General features: G+C 41.3%; 2 protein-coding genes across 14 annotated transcripts in view; one reads left to right on the top strand and one right to left on the bottom strand.

Annotated features, from left to right (window-relative positions):
• Window positions 1-4412: 4412 nt before the first annotated feature.
• On the bottom strand, window positions 4413-8902 carry LOC100858647 (beta-microseminoprotein-like). The gene is made up of 4 exons (XM_003641514.6): window positions 8820-8902; window positions 6266-6365; window positions 5630-5732; window positions 4413-4776 (listed from the first exon to the last, which is right to left on the bottom strand). Exons 1-4 carry the CDS (start codon window positions 8820-8822, stop codon window positions 4650-4652), a joined length of 333 nt encoding a protein of 110 aa, XP_003641562.1. The 5' UTR covers window positions 8823-8902; the 3' UTR covers window positions 4413-4649.
• Window positions 8903-15617: 6715 nt separating this feature from the next.
• The window catches only part of FAM21C (family with sequence similarity 21 member C), a 32725-nt gene continuing 23221 nt past the window's right edge, over window positions 15618-25121 (top strand). For 8 of the 13 annotated variants that reach the window (XM_046942890.1, XM_046942886.1, XM_046942884.1 and 5 more), the window contains exons 1-12: window positions 17188-17226; window positions 17306-17416; window positions 17518-17682; window positions 19067-19132; window positions 19487-19660; window positions 20314-20407; window positions 20806-20864; window positions 21657-21704; window positions 22570-22674; window positions 23023-23110; window positions 24324-24392; window positions 24759-24871. In XM_046942890.1, coding sequence (XP_046798846.1) covers window positions 17306-17416; window positions 17518-17682; window positions 19067-19132; window positions 19487-19660; window positions 20314-20407; window positions 20806-20864; window positions 21657-21704; window positions 22570-22674; window positions 23023-23110; window positions 24324-24392; window positions 24759-24871 — 1092 coding nt within the window. In that variant the 5' untranslated portion in view covers window positions 17188-17226. Of the gene's footprint in view, window positions 15837-16743; window positions 16918-17187; window positions 17227-17305; window positions 17417-17517; window positions 17683-19066; window positions 19133-19486; window positions 19661-20313; window positions 20408-20805; window positions 20865-21655; window positions 22402-22434; window positions 22675-23022; window positions 23111-24323; window positions 24393-24758; window positions 24872-25121 lie in introns of those variants that run through there. The other 5 variants (XM_046942887.1, XM_046942885.1, NM_001012593.3 and 2 more) reach the window with 5 other exon arrangements.

Below are 25121 nucleotides of genomic sequence, written 5' to 3'. Positions count from 1 at the left end.
TTCAGCTGACATGCATGCATTCTTTCTCAACCTGTCAGACAAGCACTGGTCTTTCAGCTGTCCCCATTGCGAGGCCTTCCCTGCTTTTTCTAGGTGTACGCTATGCGTGGCATGGAGGGAGTTTCTTGTCAGCACTTTTCTTGGGATTGCGGTAGAGACCAGCTGCAATGCCTAGGGACAGTGAAGTAGCTCTTTTCGTAATCAGTGAACACCTCCAGTGTATCCTGTTTCCTCACAAGGAGGTAAAAAGTCTTGGAGACTTCCTTGAAGATTTACCTCAACATTTCACTTAGTCATTCCTCACCTGGAAGTTTCTGGTTACATATCACTGAATGCAGATAACAGGAGAAATGCAAAAGCATTTGTTTTTTGTTGTTGTTGTTTGTTTTTACTGTATTTGTCATGCTAGACAGTCAACAGAGAAATACAGTGTGATTTCAGAGTAATGTTCTTAAAGGAAAGAAACAAAAAAAACTAGCTAATACCTATGAAAAGGATTACTCTATGAACTGTACTAAGATAGTAGAGAAAGCAAGAGGAAGTGTGAGGCATATCAGCACACAGACCACAGGTAAACACCATCTTGCAAATATACTCCCAGTGACCTTAAACTGACAATGCCTGGTGTAATATGTATTGGTTTTACAATTGTTGAATGATGTCTGCCACATTTGCACTTGAGACAGGGCAATTGTCTAAGGAGAAGCTTAAGTAAGCAGCAGTAAAGGATATGACATGCTTTTGACACACAAATATATTGTGAATATGGTAGAAAAAAAGTTTTATATTGGTGGGAACATCTTTGTTAACTCTGAGGCTCGTACATCCACAGACCTCAAAACCTGTGTCCTCTGATGTGGTCTGCTCTAGGAATTATCCAGGAGCTGTAATTTTTTGAAGACAAAGCACTGATGGTGTGGTTAGTTTGTCCAGGTGACATCTGGAAGAGCAGAAGTGTGAGCTGAAGTCTCAGTTCAGACTGGGAGGTCTCAGTTGGAGTCAACAACATAATTTCTTTCCTAATCCAGACATCTCTTCCTTCCTTCTGTGTGTGACAGAGTCCCCATCCCTGAGCAAAATTTCACATTGAATTCAGTGTAGCTGCAGGGAGAGTGAAACACTTCAATTTTTTTTCCTGTTTAGTTCTTTGGGAAAGCAAAGATCCTTCTTGCTAAGGCATGATTCTTAAAATGCATGGAAATTTCTCTACTGGCCTAGGAAATCCTATTGTGTCATGATACCAAAAGAAAAGGTCGGTGTTAGGCAAGGGATATAAAAACAAAGATGATCTAAAGGACCAGCTGTAAAGGCCAAGTTGTGTTTGAAGGAGGAAGTCTTTGTCTGAAATGCAGCAGCTCTGGGAAGATAGCCACAAGTACTACAGCCCCAAGAAGGGGTGGAAAAACAGAATGGTGAGGAGTGACAGAGCCAGCCAAAAAGAGAGCTCTGTTTTTTTTTGGGAAATGCAATATTTCCTACTCTTATTTTCAGCTGAAGTCAAGTGGCAGCATAAAGATCTCAGAAAACTTCAGTGAACTGGAGAACAAGAGAAGAGCTTATTCCAGAAATGAGAAAATGCAGTGATTCTAAGGATAGATAGAAACCCTGCAGCTGATTAAGCAGATGAAGATTGCGAATTTGTGAAGTGAATATTTTTGCTGGAGGTGTGACCAAAACTATCAGTTTAAGTCTGTGTAGGAAGGGTGATGGGAGTGCTGCTGCTCTCCTTGTCTTGGGTGGGTGCCTCTGGCTTAGTGGGATGTGCATGTGTCAACAGCAGATCTGGTCCAACTGCCCTGGCTTTGAAAGTACTCCTTTCGTCCTCTAGGTGATATCTAAGTTTGGGCAGCCTTGTGTCTTTAACCCAGTCTGCAATGTGTGCACAAAATGAAACAAAATCTTCCTGCTCATGTTCAGTTTTATATTCTCAGTTTCTTAATTCAGAGACCCCTGGGCTTTTTTTTTTCTTGGAAGACTAAGTTGGGTCTGTTTACATATCACCGACACTGTACTTTGGCACTATTCTGAGAGTCTCAGGTTGTTTCTAAACCTGTTAGTCACTGATTCTGTGAAGATTAAACTTGTTACTTAGATGTTATTACTGTATGGACTCCGCAGTTTGGGGTGGGCAGCCACATCCATGGGATATCTTGGCTGGTAGGATCTGCTGTCTTTTCTTTTATCAGCTGTTTTTCACTGTAATGTATGAAGGTCTGCCTCCTTCCGTTTCCCATTCTAGATATTTTCTTGTTGCTACCAACAGGTAGCAGCTGGACCAGAGAAACCTAAAGTGAGATGTTGTGGCTCTTGTCTATGTCAGTTTCATCTGAAAATCACTTATCATCCGAGATTTGTGCCAAGGAAGTCCTCATATTAAGGATGTGAATGTGACCATATGAGATAATAAAATTTTTGTGTATTTCAGAAGAAATACTATGGTAAGGCAAAATAAGAAATGCTGAAATATTCCATGGCATGCCACAGTTCCCAACAACAACAAGCTGGTTGTCAGTGCTGTTGTGTGCAGTTCTCAAGGATTTGACTTAAAAAAATAATCCATACAAAGCATCCAAGTCCCTTCTGTTAGCAATGAAAAGATTTCTATTTGAAATGAGTGTTTAAAAAAAGTCATTTTTCTGAAGAAACAGTTGTATGAGCCACTGTATGTAGGAATCTGCACATTCAAAGGATGACTTCTGCTAAGAAGCAGAAGCTGTCTGTTTTTTAAGCGAGAAGGTTCATGCAGGTACCAATTCAGGCTGTGTTCTTTGTAATTGCAACATGAGCTGGCAGGAAATGGAATAAGGCATTCAGGACAAGTTTCAAAACTCTTCTGCAAGAATCCAAATCTCTTTGGAGAAAACTTATCTTCAGTAACAGAACATTCATTTCCATATGCTGTTTTTGGGAGGGGAAGCGTAAGTTTGAGGAATGACATGCTTAAATCTGTGAATGAATCTAAATTATTAAAAATGCATATGCAAATATTTGCGCTGGAAAGAAATGCTGAACCAACTCTAAGTTTGTCCCCTCATATTTTCTGCAGCTTCACAGGGAGCAGGTTTATGGAAACATGGAGTTATTGACCAATATCCAGCCCACAATGCATTCTTAGCCTTTTAAGGTCATTTGCAATACTAGTGCTTGTGAAATGCTTGGATGATTCCCCACATCTTTCACTCTCCAAGAAAAAAAAAAAAGAAAGAAAAGGTATCTCAAAGCCATAAGGTAGTTTAAAAGTGTTCATAGGCAATTTCCCAAAAACAAAGCTAGAGAAAACGTTCTACAATAAACTGTTTTGGTTATTTGCAGGCAGATTTAGGGTAGGACTGAATGGGAGGGTCTGTTTAGAAGCCCATCAATGGCTGCACTTCTCTGCCTGGTGACAGGCAGAATCCAAAATTTAGGACTGTGGAAACAAAGGGATTTGGGAGGCCTCAGGTAGCTCTGCATGCAGCAGGAGGCTGGGCTCAGGGCAGCCTTGGCAGAGCAGGAGAGAAGAAGCTGATGTCAGGGCACAGCATGGCTGTTCAAGTCAAACAGAGGCAGGAGAACATTTGCTGACTCTGGAAGGTAAGATGGTCACAAGATCTCATATTGAGAGGAAAATAAAAAGGAGCAAGAGAACTGGAGTTAATATTTCAGCAGATGGCAAGTGGAGGTGGGGCAGAACCTGAAATGGAAAGGTTGTCCTCATCGAAACTGAGGTACACAAATGATCAACTTAGCCTGCAGCATGTTTTCCTTTCCATTTCTCTTGTGAAAGCCCAGCTGATCACCAGCTATGTGTTACTTTGTCCATCTACTCTGTGAGGAAACTCACTTCCTTACATCCCAGGGTAGCTGATGTGGCTTTCTGCACGTGTCTAAGTTCGATAGGAGGAGATGCCTGTTGTTTCAATGGCTGCGTTGCAGACCTGCAGAAGATACTGATCTTGGGATGAGAGGGCATCCCAAGAACATACCTTGAGGCAGCTAAGGTTATGCTGAGGTTGGGTTCTTTTCAAACTCCAGAGATTCTGTATGTCTGACAGGTAGGATTCAGCTGTGCCAGTCACTCTCAGGAAGGTACTGGAAGGTTGTCTCAGAGAAATTCTGACACAGAGGAGGAGAGAGCTTGCTGAAGAGAATCTGGTCCAGTGTCCCCCTCCCCTCTCAGAACTGTTGTGTGCCTGAAGTATGAGCTATGGCAGATTATGTCCCAAATAGGGCATCATTTTCATATTTTGACATATAGGGAGCTAAAATGGCTGCTCCAATTCTTGGCAAGAACAAAACCTGTGAAGTGTGCAAGTGGCTTCTGTGAGGGCACAGATATTTGGCATGTTGGAGTAGTGAGGGAAATACATTGCTCTCTCAAGGAATGCATTGCTCTTCAATGTTATGTACAAAGAGCCATCATTACGAAGCAATTCTGGATGTTTCATCTGCATTTATTGAGTTCAACAAAGCTCAGTGATATCAATGCAAGTAATGACAGAAATAAGGCTTTGTCACTAATTATTCATCTTGTATACTGAATTAGAATAATTGGGAGATTAAGATGGATCCACTGAAGTACTCTTTCTTATAAGATCTCTCATGTCTTTGAGCATCTCCAGGAACAGGCGAATCCCACGGCACAGAGTAGCTTGGAGCAGGGCACACTGTTAGCCTACACGAGCATACCCAGAGCATGGCTTTGAAGGGTGCTTCTGCACCACCTCATAGTCACAGTTTTTCTTGTTGAAAATGACTTTACATGTTTCTTTATCATAATTCACAGGAGTGTGATAGCTGCCATTGACAAAGAGAAAACAAACATTAGACATGGATCAATAAGCAACTCAAAACTCAGTGATTTGGTAATTATATCTTAAACTAGCGCTGAGTGAGAAACATTCTGAACTATGGCTTAGACCAGCCTAGCTAGAATGACCACAGCTACAGCTTCCAGGACCTCAACCAATATCGCTGCACTCTGCTGTGTAGAGGTATCAGTATGCTCAGCACTAGCCTAGAAATTTTCCAGCACAGCACTCTGAAGTGTGGCATAAGCATAGTTTTGTCATGTTTTATCTCTTTTCCAGTAATTTTTCACAACCTCTTGTATGCCTGGAGGGTGGTTTCTGTCTCCTGACAGTGGGAGTCACCTGAGCAAAGTACATAATCACTTCATTTTAGCTGTTGGAGAAGGTGGGATATGAGGAAAGGAGGATGTTGGAGAGAGAGACATCAGTGCAGAACCATGTCAGCCTAGAGTCTGCATATTCAGTGCAGAAAAGCATCTCTGGAAAGGGATTCAGATCACACTAGCTCTTCAGATCATCTTAAGTGCTACAAGGTATGAAATCCTTTCTACCTCCTACGTTCTCTGACAAGGAAAGACTTAACCTCAGTGTAAAAGGAGCTCATAAGTTGCTCAGCGTTAAAGGCAAGCACAAACTGGATGTGTCTGGGAGGGCCTGTGTCCACTCCCAGTCAGCAGAAATTGAACCAAGGTTAACACAGCCAAGGAGTCAGAAGCTGTATGTGGCTTGCCCCAGCTCTGTGGGGGGTGAGGAAGTGCTCTCTTATGTCTTTAGATACTCATTGATTCCTCGAAGATGGAAACCTGTGGTCTTTTTATGGGCAATGATGGCAGACTTACAGGGAGCAGCAATGCATTTCGTTTTTGCTGCAGCTGCATCTGAAGCAATTTTCTGTCCTTGGAATCTCTCCAAAGGGATATAATACTCCATCCAGCATACAGCCTGTGTAACACAGCAATAAAAGATGTTCTTTAAGCCTCCACATTAGAGACTGAAAAGTTTAAAAATGACTGTATATTTTCTGAAAATATTTGTTCCTGATAATGGTAAAATGAGTCACTTTGTTCCCCTAGCTACTATCTGGATTATTTTGAGAGCATGAACTTGGTTCTTCTTTACTTCTTAGAGACAATTTCATTGTAACAGACCTGGAGTGAAAGTGAGCAGCCAGACAGCTTGGGCTGCCATCTACGACCAAACTGAATTCAGAAATCCTCTCACCCCCAGCAGAACCTCCATATGCAGGAACAGCATTAGCAATCTACCACCAATAGCAATAATAATATTGCTGCAACTGTATCCAGTCCAGGGGAAAACTTTGTTTTTCCCTAACTTTGGAAACTTGGTGCCGGAACCTCCTGTCCAGGTCTTTCTGACACCTCCCACCTCCTTGATATTTTGACCTCTTCCCAACAGTTCTGCATAGAACTGAACCAACAAAATACCACTGAGTGAGATGACTACCTCTGTCCTACCTTTTTCAGCCTCTCCTGGCTTGAACAATTTACTAAAGCAGAAAGCATCACCCTGTGTCACTATGATGCCCATTGCAAGAAGGAAGGCCAGAAAGATTTTCTGTAAGAGAGATACAAATAATAAATGTAATTGCATTTTGATTATAGTTATTACAAAAGTCTAAGTCACTGAACCTGAAAAAAAAAATTAAAAATAACCTTATATGGACACAAAATTTTTTTAAAAGGGAACCGTATGTGTTTCGCAGCATTGATTTTTCCTTATGTGGGAAGAGATGAAATCACATGACAATTGTGACTGTAGCATCGCTCCCTGTTGAAGTCCAATCTCCAGAAATCACAAAAAGCTTCCATAAAGGTTTACACTTCAAAACCCTGTAAGATATTTCTTCTCTCTTTTTTAATTGCCTTTGAGTTGGATGTAGCTATTTCTCCTGTAAATCAGTTTGTGTAGCAGGCCCAGGGTTTTGCTTTTGAGCAGGCAATTTCACCGAATGTGGCAGTAAAAGAGAACCTTATAGCTAATTAAATCCCACTAATAGGTGGCTGGATAGAGAGGACAGCCACAAATTAGTGCCTTAGGGCACTAATAATAATGGGAAAAAAAAAAAAAGGAAAGTTCTGAACCATGATGAGACGAGGGGAATCTCCCCTGTGTTGGAATATGCTTGTTACTTTAATTCTTGAAGTGCTGCTTTCTTACAGGGATGAGGGACGTTTATAGTGTAGAGAAAGGAAGGTGGAGGGACTCTAGAATGATATGGGAAGGATATAAATCTTAATGTCTGTAGCAGTTCCACCACTTGCTGTTCCTGAGGGTTGGGGTAGAATAAAGCTAGCTGTACCATAGTGAGAATGAGAAAAGAAGAAAAGCTGGAACTGTCACTCTGTAAGTCCACGGCACCTGGCTAAGGGAAAATAGTCTAAGCACCTACCATTCTGTGAAGCTGTAGAACAGTATTCAACATAGCAACTGGTCTCTCTGATGGTTTCGTGTACATTTGGAGTAGAACTTTGGGTCTAATCATTCCATGCAGCTATCTGGGGCTATGGGAATTCAGGGAGTTGTGGTTTTCTACAGAGGATCTCAGTGTGCTTAGGATACTGCTTGCTGTGTTTTAACTGTCCAGGGCATGTTCAGTTTGGTGGAAGTCCTCCTCCAAACTGGTGCAGGGCCTTGCAGCAGCACAAGCCACTTCTACCAGAGGGCTGAGTGCTGTCCCTCATGGTTCTGTAGCAACAACTGAAACTTTTCATTTGCTTCCTGGGCTGCATTCTGTGAATGTTTTATCCTTTGTTTGCTCCAGCATTTGTCCTTATCTTGCTATTCAAAGAAATTCAAGTCAAATGAAACTGGACGTGCTTCTCTCTCTGAAGAGCAAAGTTCTAGACCCTCCAGTGAATCTAAACAGAAAGAAAGGGAAGTGCACGGTGTTTGACCTCTTCTGAACTGATCTTTTGCTAGAATAACCAAAGGATACATGAGTTAAGTAACAGACAGCTAGCAGGAAGCAGGCTGAACAGTGAGGATCAAAAGGGTAAGAGAGCACTGGCAGAAATGACATTATTTACTAAATTGAGAGATGTTATTTTAGTTACGTTAATGACAAGGACTTTTAGATCTACATCAGGCTTGTGCTTTTTTGGGCTTTCAAAAGCACGGTACTTCAAGGAATCTTTTTGATTTATTTGCTCTCTTAAGAAGGGAATGCTACCAACCATCTTGCAGAACAGTCTTCTGAACTGGATTTAGTGAACTCTGCAAGTGGATGGACAAATTGACGTGGAATGAGATGGCAAATCACCTTGACCAACTAAGTTTTTTCCAGTAAGTACTGTCAAGCTCCAAGGGAAATTAAGCAGAGAAATAAGTAGATGATAATTTCTCCCTTCATTTCCAAATCTACATATATCACAGGAACTGCTGCCTCTTCTGTAAAACTTACTCCATACTGTGGATTGTCATCAGAGATAGTAATTAATGTCAGTAGTTTATGAAACTAAGTAAGCATAAATTAGAGGAAAACTGGGCCATAGGACTTTGCCTATCTATTTAGCAGTATTTAACTGATTCAGATTCTGCAAATACATTTTGAGCCTTGAAAAGCTGAAACAGGACAGGTCTTGATAAATCAAAAGAGAAAAGTGGACAGAATATGCAGTACTGTATGTTTCCTTGTAAAGGGAATCTTGTGTTTCACATCTATAGATTTAGAAAGCATGGTTCTAACAGTTCATAAAATTGTGAAGATTTTCACAGACAATTTGGAGAAAATGGTAACAACAGATGAAAGACCCGAAGATATACATACAGTTATTGTTGTGCTGTATTTACCCTCAAATAATTACAAAGAAAAAAAGAACAAAACAAAAAAAAATCATAGTAATCTTCTTAACTGTATATTTCTTTGCATCTTCAAGCAGTTTTTAGGGGAATATACCCACACCTAAAAATGCATAATTAGGGGCTTCTCTTAAATATCCTTCTGTTTCAGTTTCAAAGCAAATAGCGATCTGTACCCTCCTTTAAAAATGATCTAAGCCTTTGACTCACCATTGTGTAATGTGCAGCTTCCAGAGAGCTCCAAGTCTCCAGAAGATCTCTGCAAGTGCTTTCTGTGGAATCTGAAAGCAGATATTTTATGATGCCTTTATGTTGAGCAATTTAAGTCTAGAAAAATAGCTTGTTCAGCTCAAATGCACTTATGTTGAAATTTCTGAAGAAACTGCTGAAATTTTGCCAACTGGCAATGAGAAAATGTTTGGTTCTGTGGAGCACTGACCTGGGTAAAGAGCTGAACCTCAAACAAAGTTTCCCTTGAAAGCTTTATGATTAAAAACAATCAAACAAAAAAAACCATTTTTTTAAATAAAATATATGTATTGATATGTAAACTGTAGACAGTACTGTACAGGCTAGTCCAAGTGATCTGCAGGTGTGGCAGGAATTCATGGTGACCACTTCTTCTCTCCATGGGCTGGAACATAATTGGAGGAGAAAATCAGGAATAACTTAGAGATCTCTTGCCAGATCTTTGGATACTCGTATTATACTAATGCATGCACTGTAAGATAGCCAAAAGGAATTGTTGATTACTGGTATTAAACTTCTTAACAAGCAGATGTTGGTCAAAGCCGGACCACACCTCAACGTTTCTCTTTACCTTCATCTAAAAGAAGCAACCTCTCAAACCAAAAGCCTGCTTTTCTTGTGGGACTGTGCAGACTGTATTGCGAGTACCTGTGATAAAGTATGTGACCACTTTTGTAAGTGCAAAATGCTTTCACTGGCAGTGGAAAACATCAGAGCGCCAATCAAATACCGTTTCTCCTACTCCTGCAACCTCTCTTCAGAAGGGAACAATGAATTGTGGCCCTGCCTATGTTTCAAAAAGAAATACTTTGTTATCAATGTTAGCAAGAAATAGAAAATTATACATTGCTTACGGGAAATTCAACACCAGATTGAAATAGGGCGTATGATTTTAAGATTATATTTAGAAAGTTTGAACAAGTAAAACCAATAATATCTGTCTGTATTATAGGCTAAATCGATTTGGGCTTATTTATTCTAAGAGTTGGTTAAATAATTTACAGGGTTGTAAATACTTTGGAGTAGTGGAAAGAGAAATTATAATCCACTCACTTCCTTATACTGCATATTTCTGAGCACCACTAATAACTAATTCAGCTTTTGGATATACTTATTCCAAAGAATTCAGTAGGAATAACAACAACAATAAAGAAGTACATCACATCAGAATTCCATGACCTTCTTAGAGAAAATGCTGAAACCGAAGTCTCTGCAGTTTTGATAATCTCTTAGTAAAAAATATATGATTTATGAGAAGATCATAAGCATTCCATTTTACAGACTACACACCTGTCTCTTTTTGTTGTCATCAGTCTAGTGTGTTTAAAAACTTTCATTTCATGAAAATCCTGTTTATGTCACTGAGAAAATTCAATAGCTTTCCTTTTTCAACCTTTGCTTCCCACATTCCAAGTAACAGTCTGCTTTTGTTGAAATCTTCCCTTTGTCTGTGCTTACAGACTATGAAACCAACATGTAAATTCTTTTAGATGAGTACGTTGGTGTTAGTCTACAGGTGGGTAGCACTGATTCTTTCATTCCTGTATCCTATTTCTAAATATTTTCCAATTTGACAGCATCTTATTTTATAACTGAATAGAGAAAGGCATGGAAGTTTGCCAGTGTTGTCAAAATGACCACAGACACTATGAAAAGAGATAATAATGTATTTCTCATATACACACCCAGGGATCACAATTGCTGTCTTAAACACCATATTTTTCTAGTATGTTTTAGGTACATAATATTGTCTTTCCACCCCTTAATTCTTTTCAGGCCCACTGAAACTCCTGTAAAATTCCTATTTCTAGAAAATGAATAAGATCTCTAAAGCATGGAGGATTAACCAAGCACTGTTATTCCACCATCCAGACAACCTCACTTAGTCATTTTTTGTCTCATTGAGGATTATCTGCAAAATTTACCAACAATGATTTTATATTTCCTCACAGATCAGAGCTGCAGGGGAGTTAGACTAGGTGGCCTTCAGAGGTCCCTTCTAACTCTAAGGATTCTGTGATTCTATGGTCACTAGATACAAGGAATTCCAACAAGCATAGGGAAACTTTAGACCATGTGCACCAATCTATTGCTTGAATCAGTTTTGTGTTATTCTCTTCCCTACATGTACCACATTCAGGATTTGTTGACCCCAGGTCGCCATGGGCTTGACAAGGATTTTTATGCCAGTCCTTTTGTGGTTTTTCATAGACAGCTCAAAGCAAGGCTAGTTTTGCTTTCAAGGCACTTGTTATGCAGAACACCTTATTCTTCTGCCAGTGAGTTTCTGATCAACACGCTGGAGCCCTGCCAGACATGCTGCTTGGTGTAAGTAGGCTGGTGGTGCTCCTCTGGGTGTCTCTGTACCTCTTGTCTCAGGATATGCAGATCTTGCTTTAAGAAAATTGTTTCCCCAGACTCTTCCTAAAGACTAGGCCTGGGTACATCTCCACTGAGATGATTTTAATACACTTTTATTTGGAAGAATGATTGCTTCTGTAATACCATTTTAGTTGTCACATAGGACGAAGAGAGATAAAACTGCCTTGAAGATCTGCCCAAGACCACTGAAAATCATGAAATATTTTTAAGTCTTTGCTGTTATGACAACTGTTAAGGATTTCATACTTGGAGCTTTACTAGTTTCCCAGTTGAATGCTGCTAAATGTCTCTGGTCTCTTTTCATTTCTCAGAAAGCACTTTCTCAGAAGCTCTGACACCCAAAGGAATACCTGAGAAGCTCATCCTGACCAGCTATAGTGGTTTTCTTTTTCTGATAGTTAGAACTACTTTTCTGGGACCTTCCAGTAGGCAGCCCAGTATGAGACAGTAATTTTGAGAAGCAACTATTTATCCAGGCTGTAGTGAACCAGTGGCAGTCAGTCATAATAGCAGATGCCATTGCCTGGGCAAAGTGGGATCTGGCTGGGTGAGCAGATATCCTGGAGCAGCAGGGGACACGAGGCAGCTAGAAGCTATGGGAAGCAAGGTGGAAGGGATTCAGTTAACAGGAGCTGAATTGAGGTGTGCATGAAATCCCACTGGGCTGATTTAGGGTGACAGAAAGCAAGGTGATGCCGTTTAGCTTTGTCCTGTCCCCTCAGTCCTGCTTCATGGCCCACCGGCACTTTGCAGCTCAAGGTGACCCACTATTACTGGGCCTTTTGCCAAGTGCATTCACAGAGCTGCAGGGAGAAAGAAAAGTCTTGTTCTCCTGGTTTCGTTTTCAGTCCACTTAAAAATCTTCTAGTTAAACTGATATAAGACCTGGTAGGTGCTTTTCTTCCATTTTAAGCCTAGAAAACTTTATGGTCATTTAAACTAGCACCAGGTTCAAGGAGTATTTTGGCAACAGTAGTTTGAGTAAACTCAGCTGAACTGCTGGAGAGATCCGTTTTAAATATAACAGTGTTTTTACACTGGCTTGAATGAACTAGTTCAGATACATTGTTGTTAAACCAAAGTAACTCTAAGTATAAGCAGGAGTTCAGTTATGTTCTTGGAAGGAAACATCGTATTACCATCTGCTAGACTAGATTTGTTGTACCATTCCTGTTTGTCAGGACCGATGTATGCACTGCAACAGCAGACCGTCACCAGCAATGAACAAGTCCATTAACGATCCTTTAATGTCTTCAGAGGCAACATTTCTAGTGTGAATGTGCATGCACAAGACCTGGAATTCTTTGGTATGCCCCTAGAAGTACCCTGCAGCTCCATTCCCCTTTCGGCTGCTTTCAGCTACTCATCTAATGAAGTGCATATAATTTTGCTGTTTCCAAATTCACATAAAACTAAATATGCTTTTCCCTACTTTTTAAATGTAAGCTGTGTTCTTACTGTCCATCATCAGTGATCTCCCCTTCAGCTCCTGCACAGCCAGAGGACAGATGTCCTTGTGGTGGGCTGGCAATCAATGAGAGAGCAAGGATTTTGCAATGTTTGCTGCTGATTACATCTAAGATACATAGACCATGCAGATAAATATTTGTACAGAATTGATAACAGAAACAAACTGTATATACAGTGGGAATCGAGATTTTAGCTTAAATAAGAAAAAGCTGGAGAAAGCTGAAAAATACCTGATAACTTCTGCATTCTTCAGATTAGATCTTAGCATTTGAATCAAACAAAGTGCTTACAGCTTGACTTCAGACACGCAGGTCGTTTCATTGTTTCCAGTGGAGCCGCTCCTTGTTCTCGGGCATATGCTTGTTAAAAGGCTTTGCTGGAACATAAAACCAACAGCTTTCTTGCCTCCTTGTTGCTTTATCAAGCTGATGTATCAACTGATATTGGATGTGTAATTTCACTGCTCCTTTTAGTTTTGTATGTCAAAGTTTCACTGAGGAGTGAAGGCGGCAACCATGGGGCTGCGATGATGCATGACTTCAGGTAGCACCCCTAAGCATGCCGGTGGTGACAAGTTTGAGAATGTACATCCTGACAATAAAGGATTGCAGACCCTAATACTCCCATTGTCGTCACCACTCCTCCCACCCCCCCCACCACATTACCTAATCTTATCCCACAGCAAAGGAACTCCAGAATAATGGTCATCCTCTAAGACCCTCTAATTTTACCAGCAGAGGTGAACTCTGGGCATCAAAAACACATGGTTCTCCCATGGTGAGCCATCAAAGTCATGTGTCCAAGCCAACGTTCTTTTAGAGGGTTAGCACTTCTGCTCTGGATTTCTTTTTCCTTCTTTAGGACTATCAGTTTCCTGGAATGAGGTTATCAACTCTGTTTCTTTGTTTTCCTGCTTGCATGACAACTTAGTGCAGTAAGAAAAATCCATTCCATTTTGACTCAGTGCCTGGAGCTGAGGTCTTACAGGTAATGGTGGGTAGTCATAGTCTATTTTAAAGGAAAGGTCAGCTAGTTTTGGATTTCCTGAGATTAATTCTCTGGTACGTGAATGGTGTGTTCCATCATACATTAATCAGTAATGAATCCAAAGCAGAGGAGGAAGTACCCCTGGGAGCTTCATACCCCTGTGTTGGTCCATTGACTGCACGTGTTTATTTCCAGCTACAGATAATCCTTTCTACACTGTGCACAGGACACTGAGGTATCCTTCAGCCCTGACTTCAATAGCCACTCCCAGGCTCTGGTAATTGCAGGATTTGGGCCATCACGTCTCACTGTATGTCTGTACTAAACCATACAGTGCAACATGTGCATAAAAATGAGGAGTGGAAGGGAAAATGAAGAACAATGAGTGAACTGTGGTTTTGATTGTTGGGTTTCTTTTGTTTTGTTTTGTTTCTTGTTTTTTCTTTTCCTAGCATGAGAAAGGAGTTTATCTTTTTATTGTAATTCATCTGTTTCTTCTGTTTGCATCCTGTTCTAAAATTATTGAAAACATATTTACTTTGTGTTAGCTACTGGGAAAGTTGGCTGTGGTATTCTCCTTTATTTTTCACTTTGTAAACATTTGTGAGATTAATCGTGTGCTGTGTCTTTCAAGCTTTTGTTAACATTTCATATGTAAGGTAACAGAAAGCAGTACTTCTGAAAATATTTTACCCACAAAATAATAATAATAATAAAAATAAGAATAAAAACTTTACCCAGGTTAGTGCTATGGTATATCACTACCATGGTTTATCAAGAAGAGAGAATTAAATTTAAACATATTGAATTTCACATCATGACTAACTGTGTGTCCCATGTAAGCTGTGAACTACTCATGAACAAACACTAATGTGAATTTAATAGATGCTTCATTCAAATGCTTGAAAAATCAGATCCTAATAATCGTGGACCAGTTCAGGATATTTCTTCATAATCTGTTTATGTGTTTTAGAAATAGTTCTGTATTTAAGACAGTTGCATATGGCTTAAAAGGGAACGAATATAGCATACAAGGTATCTCCCTTAAAGCTGGCCGTGTTGCTATGAGGGTATTTTTAGACAAAGTAACCTATTGCTTGCTTTAAGGGTAGTCACAATCCGTTCCAAACAAAAATGTTTACCCTCAGCTCTGCAGAGGTTGTACAGAAGTGATAAGCCGTGATCATAGATACAAAGTACACAACATCAGCCTCTAAATGATTTTCAGCTCTGTACCATCTTGTCTTTAGCCTTCCACAGCTACTAGAAGTCCTGTGCAAGTCCCATGGACCTGTGGAAATTATTGTGGATGCCACTGAAGACCATCTGTCAGCTTGTGCAAGAATGTAAATGCACAATTTCTTCCTTTGCTTTGCAGTTGCTTTTATATTGATGTTTGCAGCTGTTTCTTTGTGAACATAAGGAATTGTGAACATAAGATAATCTACACTTAAGCTGATGGATTAATGAGTCCTACTGTGCTCTTTGGTCTGGATACCTTCAACTGTTTGTTGTACTTATCCCACCCTTTTTTACTCCACCCAAGGCCTTGGTTTCCACATGACCGAAGCTTAGGGACTTCAGTCAGGAGAAAGCCACACAGGATGAGCCCCCACTGCTCAATATAACCTCAGCTAATTTCATCAGTATATTGAGAAGGCAGACCTCAAACACATATTTATATTCCCGGCTCAGTTGGGAAATCCCAGAGTCAACTGCCATTCCAAGCATATTACTGATGCTAAGTCTATATGTAAGCAAGCCTTCACCACTGAGCAATAATCTTTCATTGCTATTGCTGCCAGATTGTTTTCTTGAAACCTTTCATGTCTTGTATTCTGGCCCACCTCTGTAATTCATGGAGCCTTCCAGTAGCTTTCTAATGGTCTGACTACCTTAAACACTTTCACTGCAGCCTTTCAGAGCCCACTAGAAGATTTCTGGCTCTTCTCGCTGCAGTAAATGCCCAAAGCAGGGAAGTGGGACTGCCAGAATGACAGAGCATCGGTCTGCTGAAACTCCTCCTTGTGGCCATGCAAGAAAGAGCCTGTCCCCTTGACTGATTTCAGAAGCCCTCTGCCCTACCCTGCAAGTCCTTAGGGAACCTGAGCAGCACAGGCACAGATCTTAGAGCCAAATGTAAGTAGCAAGCTATGCCACAGAGCTCAGACATGCCTGTAAGTGTGGGTAGCAGGCAGCTCAGCTCTATGTAATCTTACATGTTATCCTTCTCAGCATGCAGGTCAGTCCCTGACGATAAATGTGATTATTGATACCTCTGCATTGCATATTTATTTTTTGAAGTTCTGAGGAGAACCACAGCTGATCTTTCTCATTTCTGTCTTCTCTCTAACCTCTACAATCAGTCCAGCTAAATTCTTCTCTAGAGGGAATTTTAGGACTGATATACTGAAATGCTTGGTTTGTTTTGGTTTTGTTTTGTTTTTCTCTCTGTAGCCCTGTCTGCTCAGAAAATGGTTTGTGTGTCTCAAATACACAGCTGCCCCTGTGGAGTATGCCGTGTTGTTTTTTTCCCAATGGACACCAATTCTCACAGGGTCCCCCCAGACCGAAGCTGCCTGATGGAAGGACCCTGCAGTATATCAGCACACAAAGCATGTAAACCCCACATTCTGTCATGCACTGGTAGGCAAACCTGCATTATCCACCAGGAGCTTGTTGGGCTTTGTTCTGTATTTCAGTGGATATGGAAAGTAAGGAAAGGCAAGTTTGCTGGGTTTTGGGATACTGCAGAGGAAGGGACTATGGCAAAACACTAAAAGCCTTGGAGAAAAACTTTAGATTAATCCCATATGTGAGACTTGCTCAAGACCCTGTTGTGAAACCAGCCTGGACAAACGTTTTTCCACGTGGAATATTTTTGATTTTCTGCTTTATTATTAGCACATAAAAATTCTTTAAGCTCTTCTAAGGTTGAAGGATTGACGCAGCTCAGTAATGCTTATAAAGTCACTGCAAGGGACGCAGTGATGCTTTTCTTTTAGATGTTCTTCCGGCCCTAATCCAGCCTTCTCCTTCAGGTATTTAGATGTGGTCATCGAAATCAATAGATGGGCACCTGGAGATCTCGGTGCTTTGTCTTATTTCAAGAGCTCACCCCGTGCCCTGCTTCCTCACCAGGTGCTGCTCAGTGCAACAGTAAAGCAACTCGACGTGGCACTAGCGAGGGCTGCTCGAGACTGACTGTTTGCATGAAGAAGTAAGTTCCCAGCAGGGAAAACACGATGTTACTGTCGTATTCCTTCTCGTTAATTCACTTGCAGTAAAGAACATACGCAATACAGCGCTGTGAGGATGCTTTACAGGGGTTCGAGGCGGCGCAGCCCGCAGCCCTCCTCCCGCCCGCGGCGCCGGCGCGCCCCCTGCCGGCAGAGCCGCACGGCGCAAAGCTGGGCCGGGCGGGGCGGCGGCCTCGGGGCGGGCCGTGCCGCGCAGCGCCGTGCGGCGGGTCACGTGACGGCGTTCAGCTGACTGCCGGGAGCGCGGCGCGGGGCGGCCCGCGGTCAGGGTGAGCGCACGGGCGGGCGGGGTCGGGTCGGGCCCGGCCCGGTCGCTCGCTCCCTCGCTTCACCGCTCTTCTCTCGCAGATGAACGGCGCGCAGGATGCGGCGGAGCCGGCGCCTGTGTGGGAGCGGCCCTGGTCGCTGGAGGAGATCCGTAAGGGCAGCCAGAGCTGGTCCTTGGCCTCGGACGCGGGGGTGAGCGGACGCCGCGGTGCGCGGTCTCGGCTGCGTGAGCGCCCGCGGTGCGCGGAGCCGCCCTGAGCGCCGCCCTGAGTGCCGCTTCCCGTCCCACGCAGCTCCTGCGCTTCCTGCAAGAGTTCTCCCAGCAAACCATCTCCAGGACCCACGAGATCAAGAAGCAGGTGGACGGGCTGATCAGCGAGACGAAAGTCGCCGACTGCCGCCTTCACAATGTCTTCAACGACTTCCTCATGCTGTCCAACACGCAGTTCATAGAGAACGTGAGTACGCGCGCAGCGGTACCGCGCCGAGCGTCGGCGTGACCCCGTGCTGTGACTGTGGCAGATCGCCGGGAGCACGGCTGTACCTCACCTACAGAGCTGTAACGGCCTGCCGGGTTTGTAGGCTTCCCCACGCAGCTCTAGCTTTTACCGAGCACTTTGTCTTGATCAGCGTTGTGCTCAGGCCGCGCGTGTCTCCTCTGAAGCCCTCATGCTGTTATGGGACAAACGCCGGCAGAGGATGAGGTGATGAAAATCTGGGTTACTGGTATTTATTTGCAGTGCTACGATGTCTTTTCTGGCCTACCTTTGCTGTTCAGCTTAACGGCTGTAAGAAAGGGGACAGACTCTTTAGCAGGGTCTGGTGAAAGGACAAGGGGAGATGGTTTCAAGCTAAAAGAGGAGAGATTCAGATTAAATAAAAGACTTTTTTTGTTTGTTTTATTTTACTATAAAGGTGGTGAGGCAGTGGCACAGGTTGCCCAGAGAGGTGGTGGGTGCCCCTTCCCTGGAGACATCCGAGGTCGGGCTGGATGAGGCTCTGAGCACCTGATGGAGCTATAGGTGTCCCTGTTAGTTGCAGCAGAGTTGGGCCAGATGGCCTTTAAAGGTCCCTTCCAACTCAAACGACTATGATTTTGTGCCAAATGCTTTAAGTCTTGGATGCTCTAAACTGTTTTTGCCTAAATGAGTGCACAGAAAAGGGTCCTCACTTTAGGTCTCAATTTAGCAAGAGAGATCTGTCTCTTCTGAGGGGATAACCATCTATGTTTGAGAAATTTGGACTCAGGTTTGCAGGTTCAAAGGTTGCTCTTTATTCTCCTGCATCTCCTAGTAGCTGACCTGCAAGAGAGTGCTCAAAGTGCTGGATGGAGCAATCACCAGAATGTGGTGAGGGCTGGGGAAGGATGAGACCTTTCCCTGTAGCTATGGGAAAAGAGCAAACAGGAAAGAAGGAGAAAAGCTGCTAGAAAACAGAACCCAACTGCCCATATGTAAGTTAGGCTTATTTTCGAAGGCTTCTGAAATAGCTTAATAATAGGGAGTTAAAACAGTGCTGTGTATTGTGATTATTTTGTTAGTTTGTTTTAACATTAACTTAGTCTCTAAATGGGGTTAAATGCTCAGCTTGTCTTCCCATGTTGCAGTGTCATGTGCGGTCTTAAACCACCTTATTTGGATTGGGAGGCTGAGTGGTAGGACCTTCGTAGTAACTGCAGTGTGTGAAAGGATGCTATGAAGATGCCTGGCATCATCTATGGTTTCTTTTTTTTTAATATCTCCTGAATTAATTTGTAATTTTATTTTGTTGATGATACCCATGATTTACCCCTTGCAGCAGTTTGTTGCTCTCGTTTCAGTTAATCTTCCTTGACTTTTTTAGCGAGTATATGATGAAGAAGTGGAAGAGTCTATACCAAAAACAGATGCTGGGGAGAAAGCAGAGCAGGTAGCTAACTTCATCTTCCATGGGTGCTTACAAATCACACTGTTATCTTTCTTCGTGATGTCTTCATTCTTTATGGTGTATGTCATTCAAACATAACATTAATAGTAACTTTGAAAGCTCCTGCGACACGATGTGTTGCAGGTGTGGTGTTTAAAACATCTCTGTTTACAGGGTTGAAAGAGGTGAATTAAGTCAAGCAAAAACAAACAAACAAACAAAAAAAAACCCTCAAAGCTCCTGAAGGTCTTTTTCTTACTTACAATGAAAAGCCTTCACCATACTATTTTTTGCATGCATGTTGCAGTGAGGTTGAGTCTTGAGTAAAATGCAATGACAATGTTTTTCCTGTTGAAGGAAAAGACACGGGAACAGAAAGAAGCTGATCTAATCCCCAAAATACAAGAAGCAGTGAATTATGGGTTGCAAGTTCTGGACAGTGCATTTGAACAGCTAGACATCAAAGCAGGCAACTCTGACTCAGAAGAGGAAGAAAGTAATGAGAGGGTAGAGCTGATACTTGAGCCAAAGGTACAGAGACCTGTTCTTGCTGGGAGCATTGGATTTGTGTTTCGCTTTATTGGACTTGCTCTTCATTTCTGTCAGCAGTAATATTGTGTTGTTATCAAATTGATGTTGTTTACCTGAAAAGAGGATTTGGTGACTCTATCTGAAGTTGAACTGCTCTGTGCCGAACTATTTCTTTCATAGCCTGCTTGTCTTGCAGTCAGGTTAGCATTAATGAGTAGTGGCCCTAAAGAGATTTAGTTGAATGGGAGTGAACTTAGGAAGTTCACTACCTGAATTCTGGGTGGAATGAGATCTTTAAATGTCATGCTTTTTAGGTATAAACAATATTTTCATAGTCAGTTTTTTACTGTCCTAGTAATTAAAAATCCAAGAGGTAGATAGAACTTGCAAGGATATATACATATTTTTTGTTAGATATCATCTAGAAAATATATTGGGACTGTGTAAATAGAGATAGTGTATGTTCCTGATAGTGTTAAGAAGGAATACATCTCAACTGGCCCGTACCACTTGAAGAATGTTTCTAATGAGACTCTCTTGAAGTAAGCTTGTATCTTTCTCACGTTATAACAAGGGCTGTAGCACTTCTGTCTTCATCAGCTATGTAGAGCTGTTCCTAGCTGTCAGAAAGACTTGATGTTGTCTCTTTCTAGGATCTCTATATTGACAGACCTTTACCTTACCTGATCGGCTCCCAGCAGTTCATGGAACAAGATGATGTTGGCCTTGGAGATTTGACTAGTGAGGGTATGTGCTGGCATAAATTTTGATTTCTCTTGGAGTAAGTAGTTCCTAATCTGAAACTTTGGTCTTTGGTTTTAACTAAACAGCTTGTGTCATACTGCATAGTTGGTTTTGCCTGTTTGGATACATGTTGCAAATAGCTACAGAAAACCTTGAGTCATGGTATAGCAACCACCTTTCCAATATGTGAGTAAGTTGTCATTAACTCCTGCCCTGTGTCTTTGAAGCACAGAATGCTAGAACTTCAGCAGCCTACAAAGCTCTTTCAGATCACTCTTACCCACTTGATTTTTAGTTCTCATCACAAAGCTTTTAATGTTGCAGTAGTTATGTCTGGTGACCAGCAAGCTCTGCATAGAGATGTCGTGTCTGATCTTAACTTTTGTTTTCATCTAAAATAGAAGGATCAGTTGATAGTGATCGTGGAAGTGTACTTGACAGTGAAGAGAAAGATGAAGAGGTAAGCAATGGAATAGTAGCTGCTTTGCATATGTGTTCATGAGTCCTTATTTACATGTGAGGCTATTAGCTGCCTCGCTTTTTCATTTGTATTCTCAAGACAATATTGCAGTGTCTCCTCCCTATGTCTGTTGTGGTAAATGTACTTTTCTGTTACTGTTCTTATGCAGTAATTTTCTCTGTAGCCTTTCAGGAGAGCAGTAATGTGCTACTGGCTCTAACTAATGCTATAGTAGAATATTTCAAAGTGAAATGTTTTCTCCAGTCTAATTTCACTTTGTGAAGCAAAACAATTCAATTCTTGTGCGAGAATTCAAGAATTGACAAATTTGTTTTAAGTTACTGTGGCAAAGAATGGGCTGTGAACTAACAGGAATAAGTTTAAATAGGTTTCAGTGATTCTCCTCCAGGCTTTGCCCCATGAATCCAGTGCATTGGACCATCAATTTCTGATATGTTTTGTCTACCTGGAATATCTGTGGTTTGTAGCTGTGCGGTGGAAGTACTCCTTTTATCCTCAGGTGTTTACTCTTGGTATCCTTGCTCAATTAGAGTTAAATTCCTTTTGAGTCACTCAAATGCACTGTCACATGGAGCTTGTTTACTTGGCTAAGTTAATGAAACTTGAGTGAGCTCCTTTTCAGAAAGATGTTCAGTAGTGATCAAGCAATCATGTGGTCTGGCTGGGGTGAGAAGATGAGAAGTATCCACATTTAAGCAAGTCCAGAGCCCGCTCCTTTAACCACTGGATAAAGCAAGTGTGATACTTGTCTTTGGATCTCTTGTGTTCCAGGAATCAGATGATGAATTTGGAAACCCCAGTGAGGATGAACAAAAGATGGTATGATTATATGCCCTGGTACAACCTGAAAGACTTTCTGCTTGAGACACAGTGAGAATGCAAAAAAGAGGAGATCAGAGCCCTAGATAGTTAGCAATTAAAAACCTTGGTTAAGCCTGATTTGAATAACTTTGTATGGGTAGGTTGGCGTGTACTATGCAATTGAACCTGTGCTGGGCTTTTAAGCACGCTTGCCAGCCATCGTTAGATGCGCAGTATATATTCAGTGTCACTGCGTGATGTGTGTTTTTCTCAGGAATAACTTTGGAGCACTGGAAGTTGAAAAAATCAGCCCCAGGAGAGCTTGGCTTCCAAGGAATTACAAGTGCTAATTACAATTCTGAATTTGTGATACAGGAAGTAAGGAACTGTGCAATCTGAGTATGACCTGAAATCAAAGATGAGAACAGTGTGAAACATATGATTATTTGGATAACAAATGAAAAGGGGAAAATAAATGTGTAGGTTGAAAAATTCAAACCTAATTTCAACTGTTGGGAATAGGTAGCTACCTTGCTGAGGGGAAGGAATATTACCCATGTTTAAAGGCATCAGTGGCTCGTGCTGGGGACCCTCAGTCTGTGAAGATTCAGGACCAGAAGAACAGTGTTTCAGAGCATGCTCCTTAAGAGCACAGCCTTAGGTGATGCAGTACAGGGGTGTACTAGAGAACACAACTAGATGCTTGCAGCTACAGGTACTTTCTCCTTGCATCTCAAAAGTTGCTCAGTACCCCCAAACTGGCTGAATGTTTCCATCCTTTCATTTGCTCTGAATGTTTTATCTAAGCAGGTGGAAATTTGTACTTGTGCCTTTTGTATGCCAACTTGAGGAGAGGACAGCAGGGTATTATTTCTTTTCTTAGAGGGCAGCACAGATGAGTGATGAAGATGATTATGAAGGTTGTGATCTCTTTGACTCTGAAAAAGAAGAAGATGAGGATGGAGACTTTGAGGAAACCACAAGACCTGTAAGTGATTACTGCCTCTCCACGGGGATAGGTTTTTGGCATTAATGACTTTATGAAATTGTTGTATTTGGGTATGATAAATACTTCCTGCTTGTTATATTCCCTAATTCAGATGACATTAAAAGCTTTATAATCATTAAGTATGACAAATGGCTTTTCTTTGATGCACACATAATCTCTCAATTGGTTTCTTAAAATCCTTACGAGTGTTTCTATCAAAGACTAAATAGGAAATTGTATAAATGAGGCTGTGGTATACTCTACTTACAATTGCGCAATTGCGACTGCATCAAACTGGCATTGGGATTGAGTAGAATAAATATATGGCTATTTGTCTCTACCCCTCAGAAAAAGAAAAGACCAACGTCATTTGCTGATGAGCTTGCAGCCCGAATCAAAGGAGAAATACCAGTTAAACAGGAGGAAGAGCGTTCGTGTAAGTTAACTCTTAAGTTTTGGTGAATGATTGTGAGATGGTGGAGAACTCCTGAGGGTGTTGGAGAGAAGAATTTGTTTAATGATATTTGAAATTACACAGATCTACTGTTTGAGCATGTATTAGTAGAAGGCCTAATAGGAGGAATTAAAAACACTACTGTAACTGTTTTCTGCTCTGAGAAACATTTAGGTCCTAACTTATAGGAATTAATTGGAATCCATTGAGAAAACTCATTGCTTTCAGATAAGACGGATTACTTCTCAGGTGAACGTGTTATTGTAAAGATTTGCTCTTAACTCCAATTCTCCATCAGTATGTAAAACAATTGCATGTTTGCCCACATATCCTTCCCCCTATTTAAGTATGTGGAAGCGCTGGTTGCTGTGGTCTTTTTTTAGAGCTCTACAGTAGGAAAACCCCTCAAGAAGTGGTTTCCTTTCATGGGACATGGTTTTGCTTATTTTTTCTGCTGCTGTATTGGGCTTAAATATGCTGTGTTTTGGGGAACTTGTCAGTCCTGCTGTTTTCACTGATATATTAGAATAAATAATTACTGCATTTACTTTTACTTCAATCTCAAATATCAAGGCTGTTCTCATGTAGTTATTCTTAGAGCAAAATGGCAGTTGAACATAAATGAACTGAAATTAAGTTCTAGAGTGCTCATGAGCTTGCTTTTGCTTTGTATCTGTCTTGCTCTCGGAGTTACGACATTTATTTGCTCTTGCTTGATTCAAACTGTCAAGTTAGGATTTTGGATACTGGAATATAAAACCTAACAGCTTGCCTTGTTCAGTTACAGGCTAATCTTCTGTTAATGGAAATAACCTTGCTGAGTGATGAGAAAGAGAGGGAGTAAAACTTAGTCTTAAGTAACTCCATTAAGGCATAATATATGGCTGGAGACATCCAAGGTTCTGTGTGCCCTGTGTGGGTTCTGTACTATCTGTAATGCTGTGTTTCTCTCTGACTTCTCAGGTGATACTGGTCACCATTAGTCACAGTGTGAAAAACTATGTTGCCATAACAATTTTAAGTGCCAATTTTAGAGCTTGTACTATACAGAATTGCTTAATTGGGCTGATATATTTAAAACACATAGTTCAGGTTGTTTAAATTACTTTTTGAGATTCTTTTTATCATAGGTCAAGCACAGGTTACAAGTAAAGATAGATAATTTCATTTACACTTTGAACTTTTCTTCTTAAAGCACTGTCACCAGAGATCAAGCCGAGGAAAACTCCAAAAGAGAAGAAGGAAGTTAAAGTTCCATCAGATGGTAGGATTTTCTCCTATCTTGTTTTTCAGTCATTGGTTGAACTGTAAGATACTGTTTAAGAAAACATGGTATTTGCTGTAGAAACTGGGTGGGATATCAGTGAGCATCCTTCGGGATGAATATGTATACAAGTCTAGGTGGTTCTGTGTGTGTGCAAAAAATGTCCAGAAACAGGTTCAGTGAGTTTCACCTTAAATGTAATGTTGTGGAGCAGCCACAAACAACCTGAGAGATCTACAGCAGCTTCTCTGTACATATCATGCTTATAAGAGAGAGGGGGTGGAATCAGACTAATTTTTGTTTTGACTGTTTCTTTGTTCCCTTTCCCGAAACTTAGTCAAGACTCTTGTCTCTCCTGCTTTCTAGACGATGAAGATGACATCTTCAAGCCTCCCAAGCTGACTGATGAAGATTTCACACCGTTTGGTTCTAAGGGTGGTCTCTTCAGTGGTGGTACAGGTCTCTTTGATGATGATGAGGTAAGAATGCTAGAGAGAGTACAGATGGAGATGTGTTTTACCTTTAGAACAAAACAAACAAACAAAAACCACCAAAAAATCCCACAAATTCCCAGCAACTTTGGAAGGCAGAGAGAAGAAACAACATTTTGTTTCTTGATAACGTTCAAATATAATGGGACAGTGTATCTGTCTGTTGGACAAAGTGTATCTTTCTGTTGGACAAAGAAAGCTATGTGAGTGAGGTACTTGTGTTGCCTTTGGCACAAAG

The sequence above is a fragment of the Gallus gallus genome, chromosome 6, assembly GCF_016699485.2.
Source record: "Gallus gallus isolate bGalGal1 chromosome 6, bGalGal1.mat.broiler.GRCg7b, whole genome shotgun sequence".
In the NCBI taxonomy this organism is placed as follows: domain Eukaryota; kingdom Metazoa; phylum Chordata; class Aves; order Galliformes; family Phasianidae; genus Gallus; species Gallus gallus.
The sequence above is the reverse complement of the archived record's forward strand: the minus strand, read 5'-3'. Positions and strand labels throughout refer to the sequence as shown.

Coding starts and splice junctions, on each gene's coding strand:
- LOC100858647 (XM_003641514.6), bottom strand. Junction 5,733..6,265: donor GCCAGGAGAGGCTGAAAAAG/GTAGGACAGAGG, acceptor TGTGTTACACAG/GCTGTATGCTGGATGGAGTA. Junction 4,777..5,629: donor GAAATGCATTGCTGCTCCCT/GTAAGTCTGCCA, acceptor TGTCAATGGCAG/CTATCACACTCCTGTGAATT.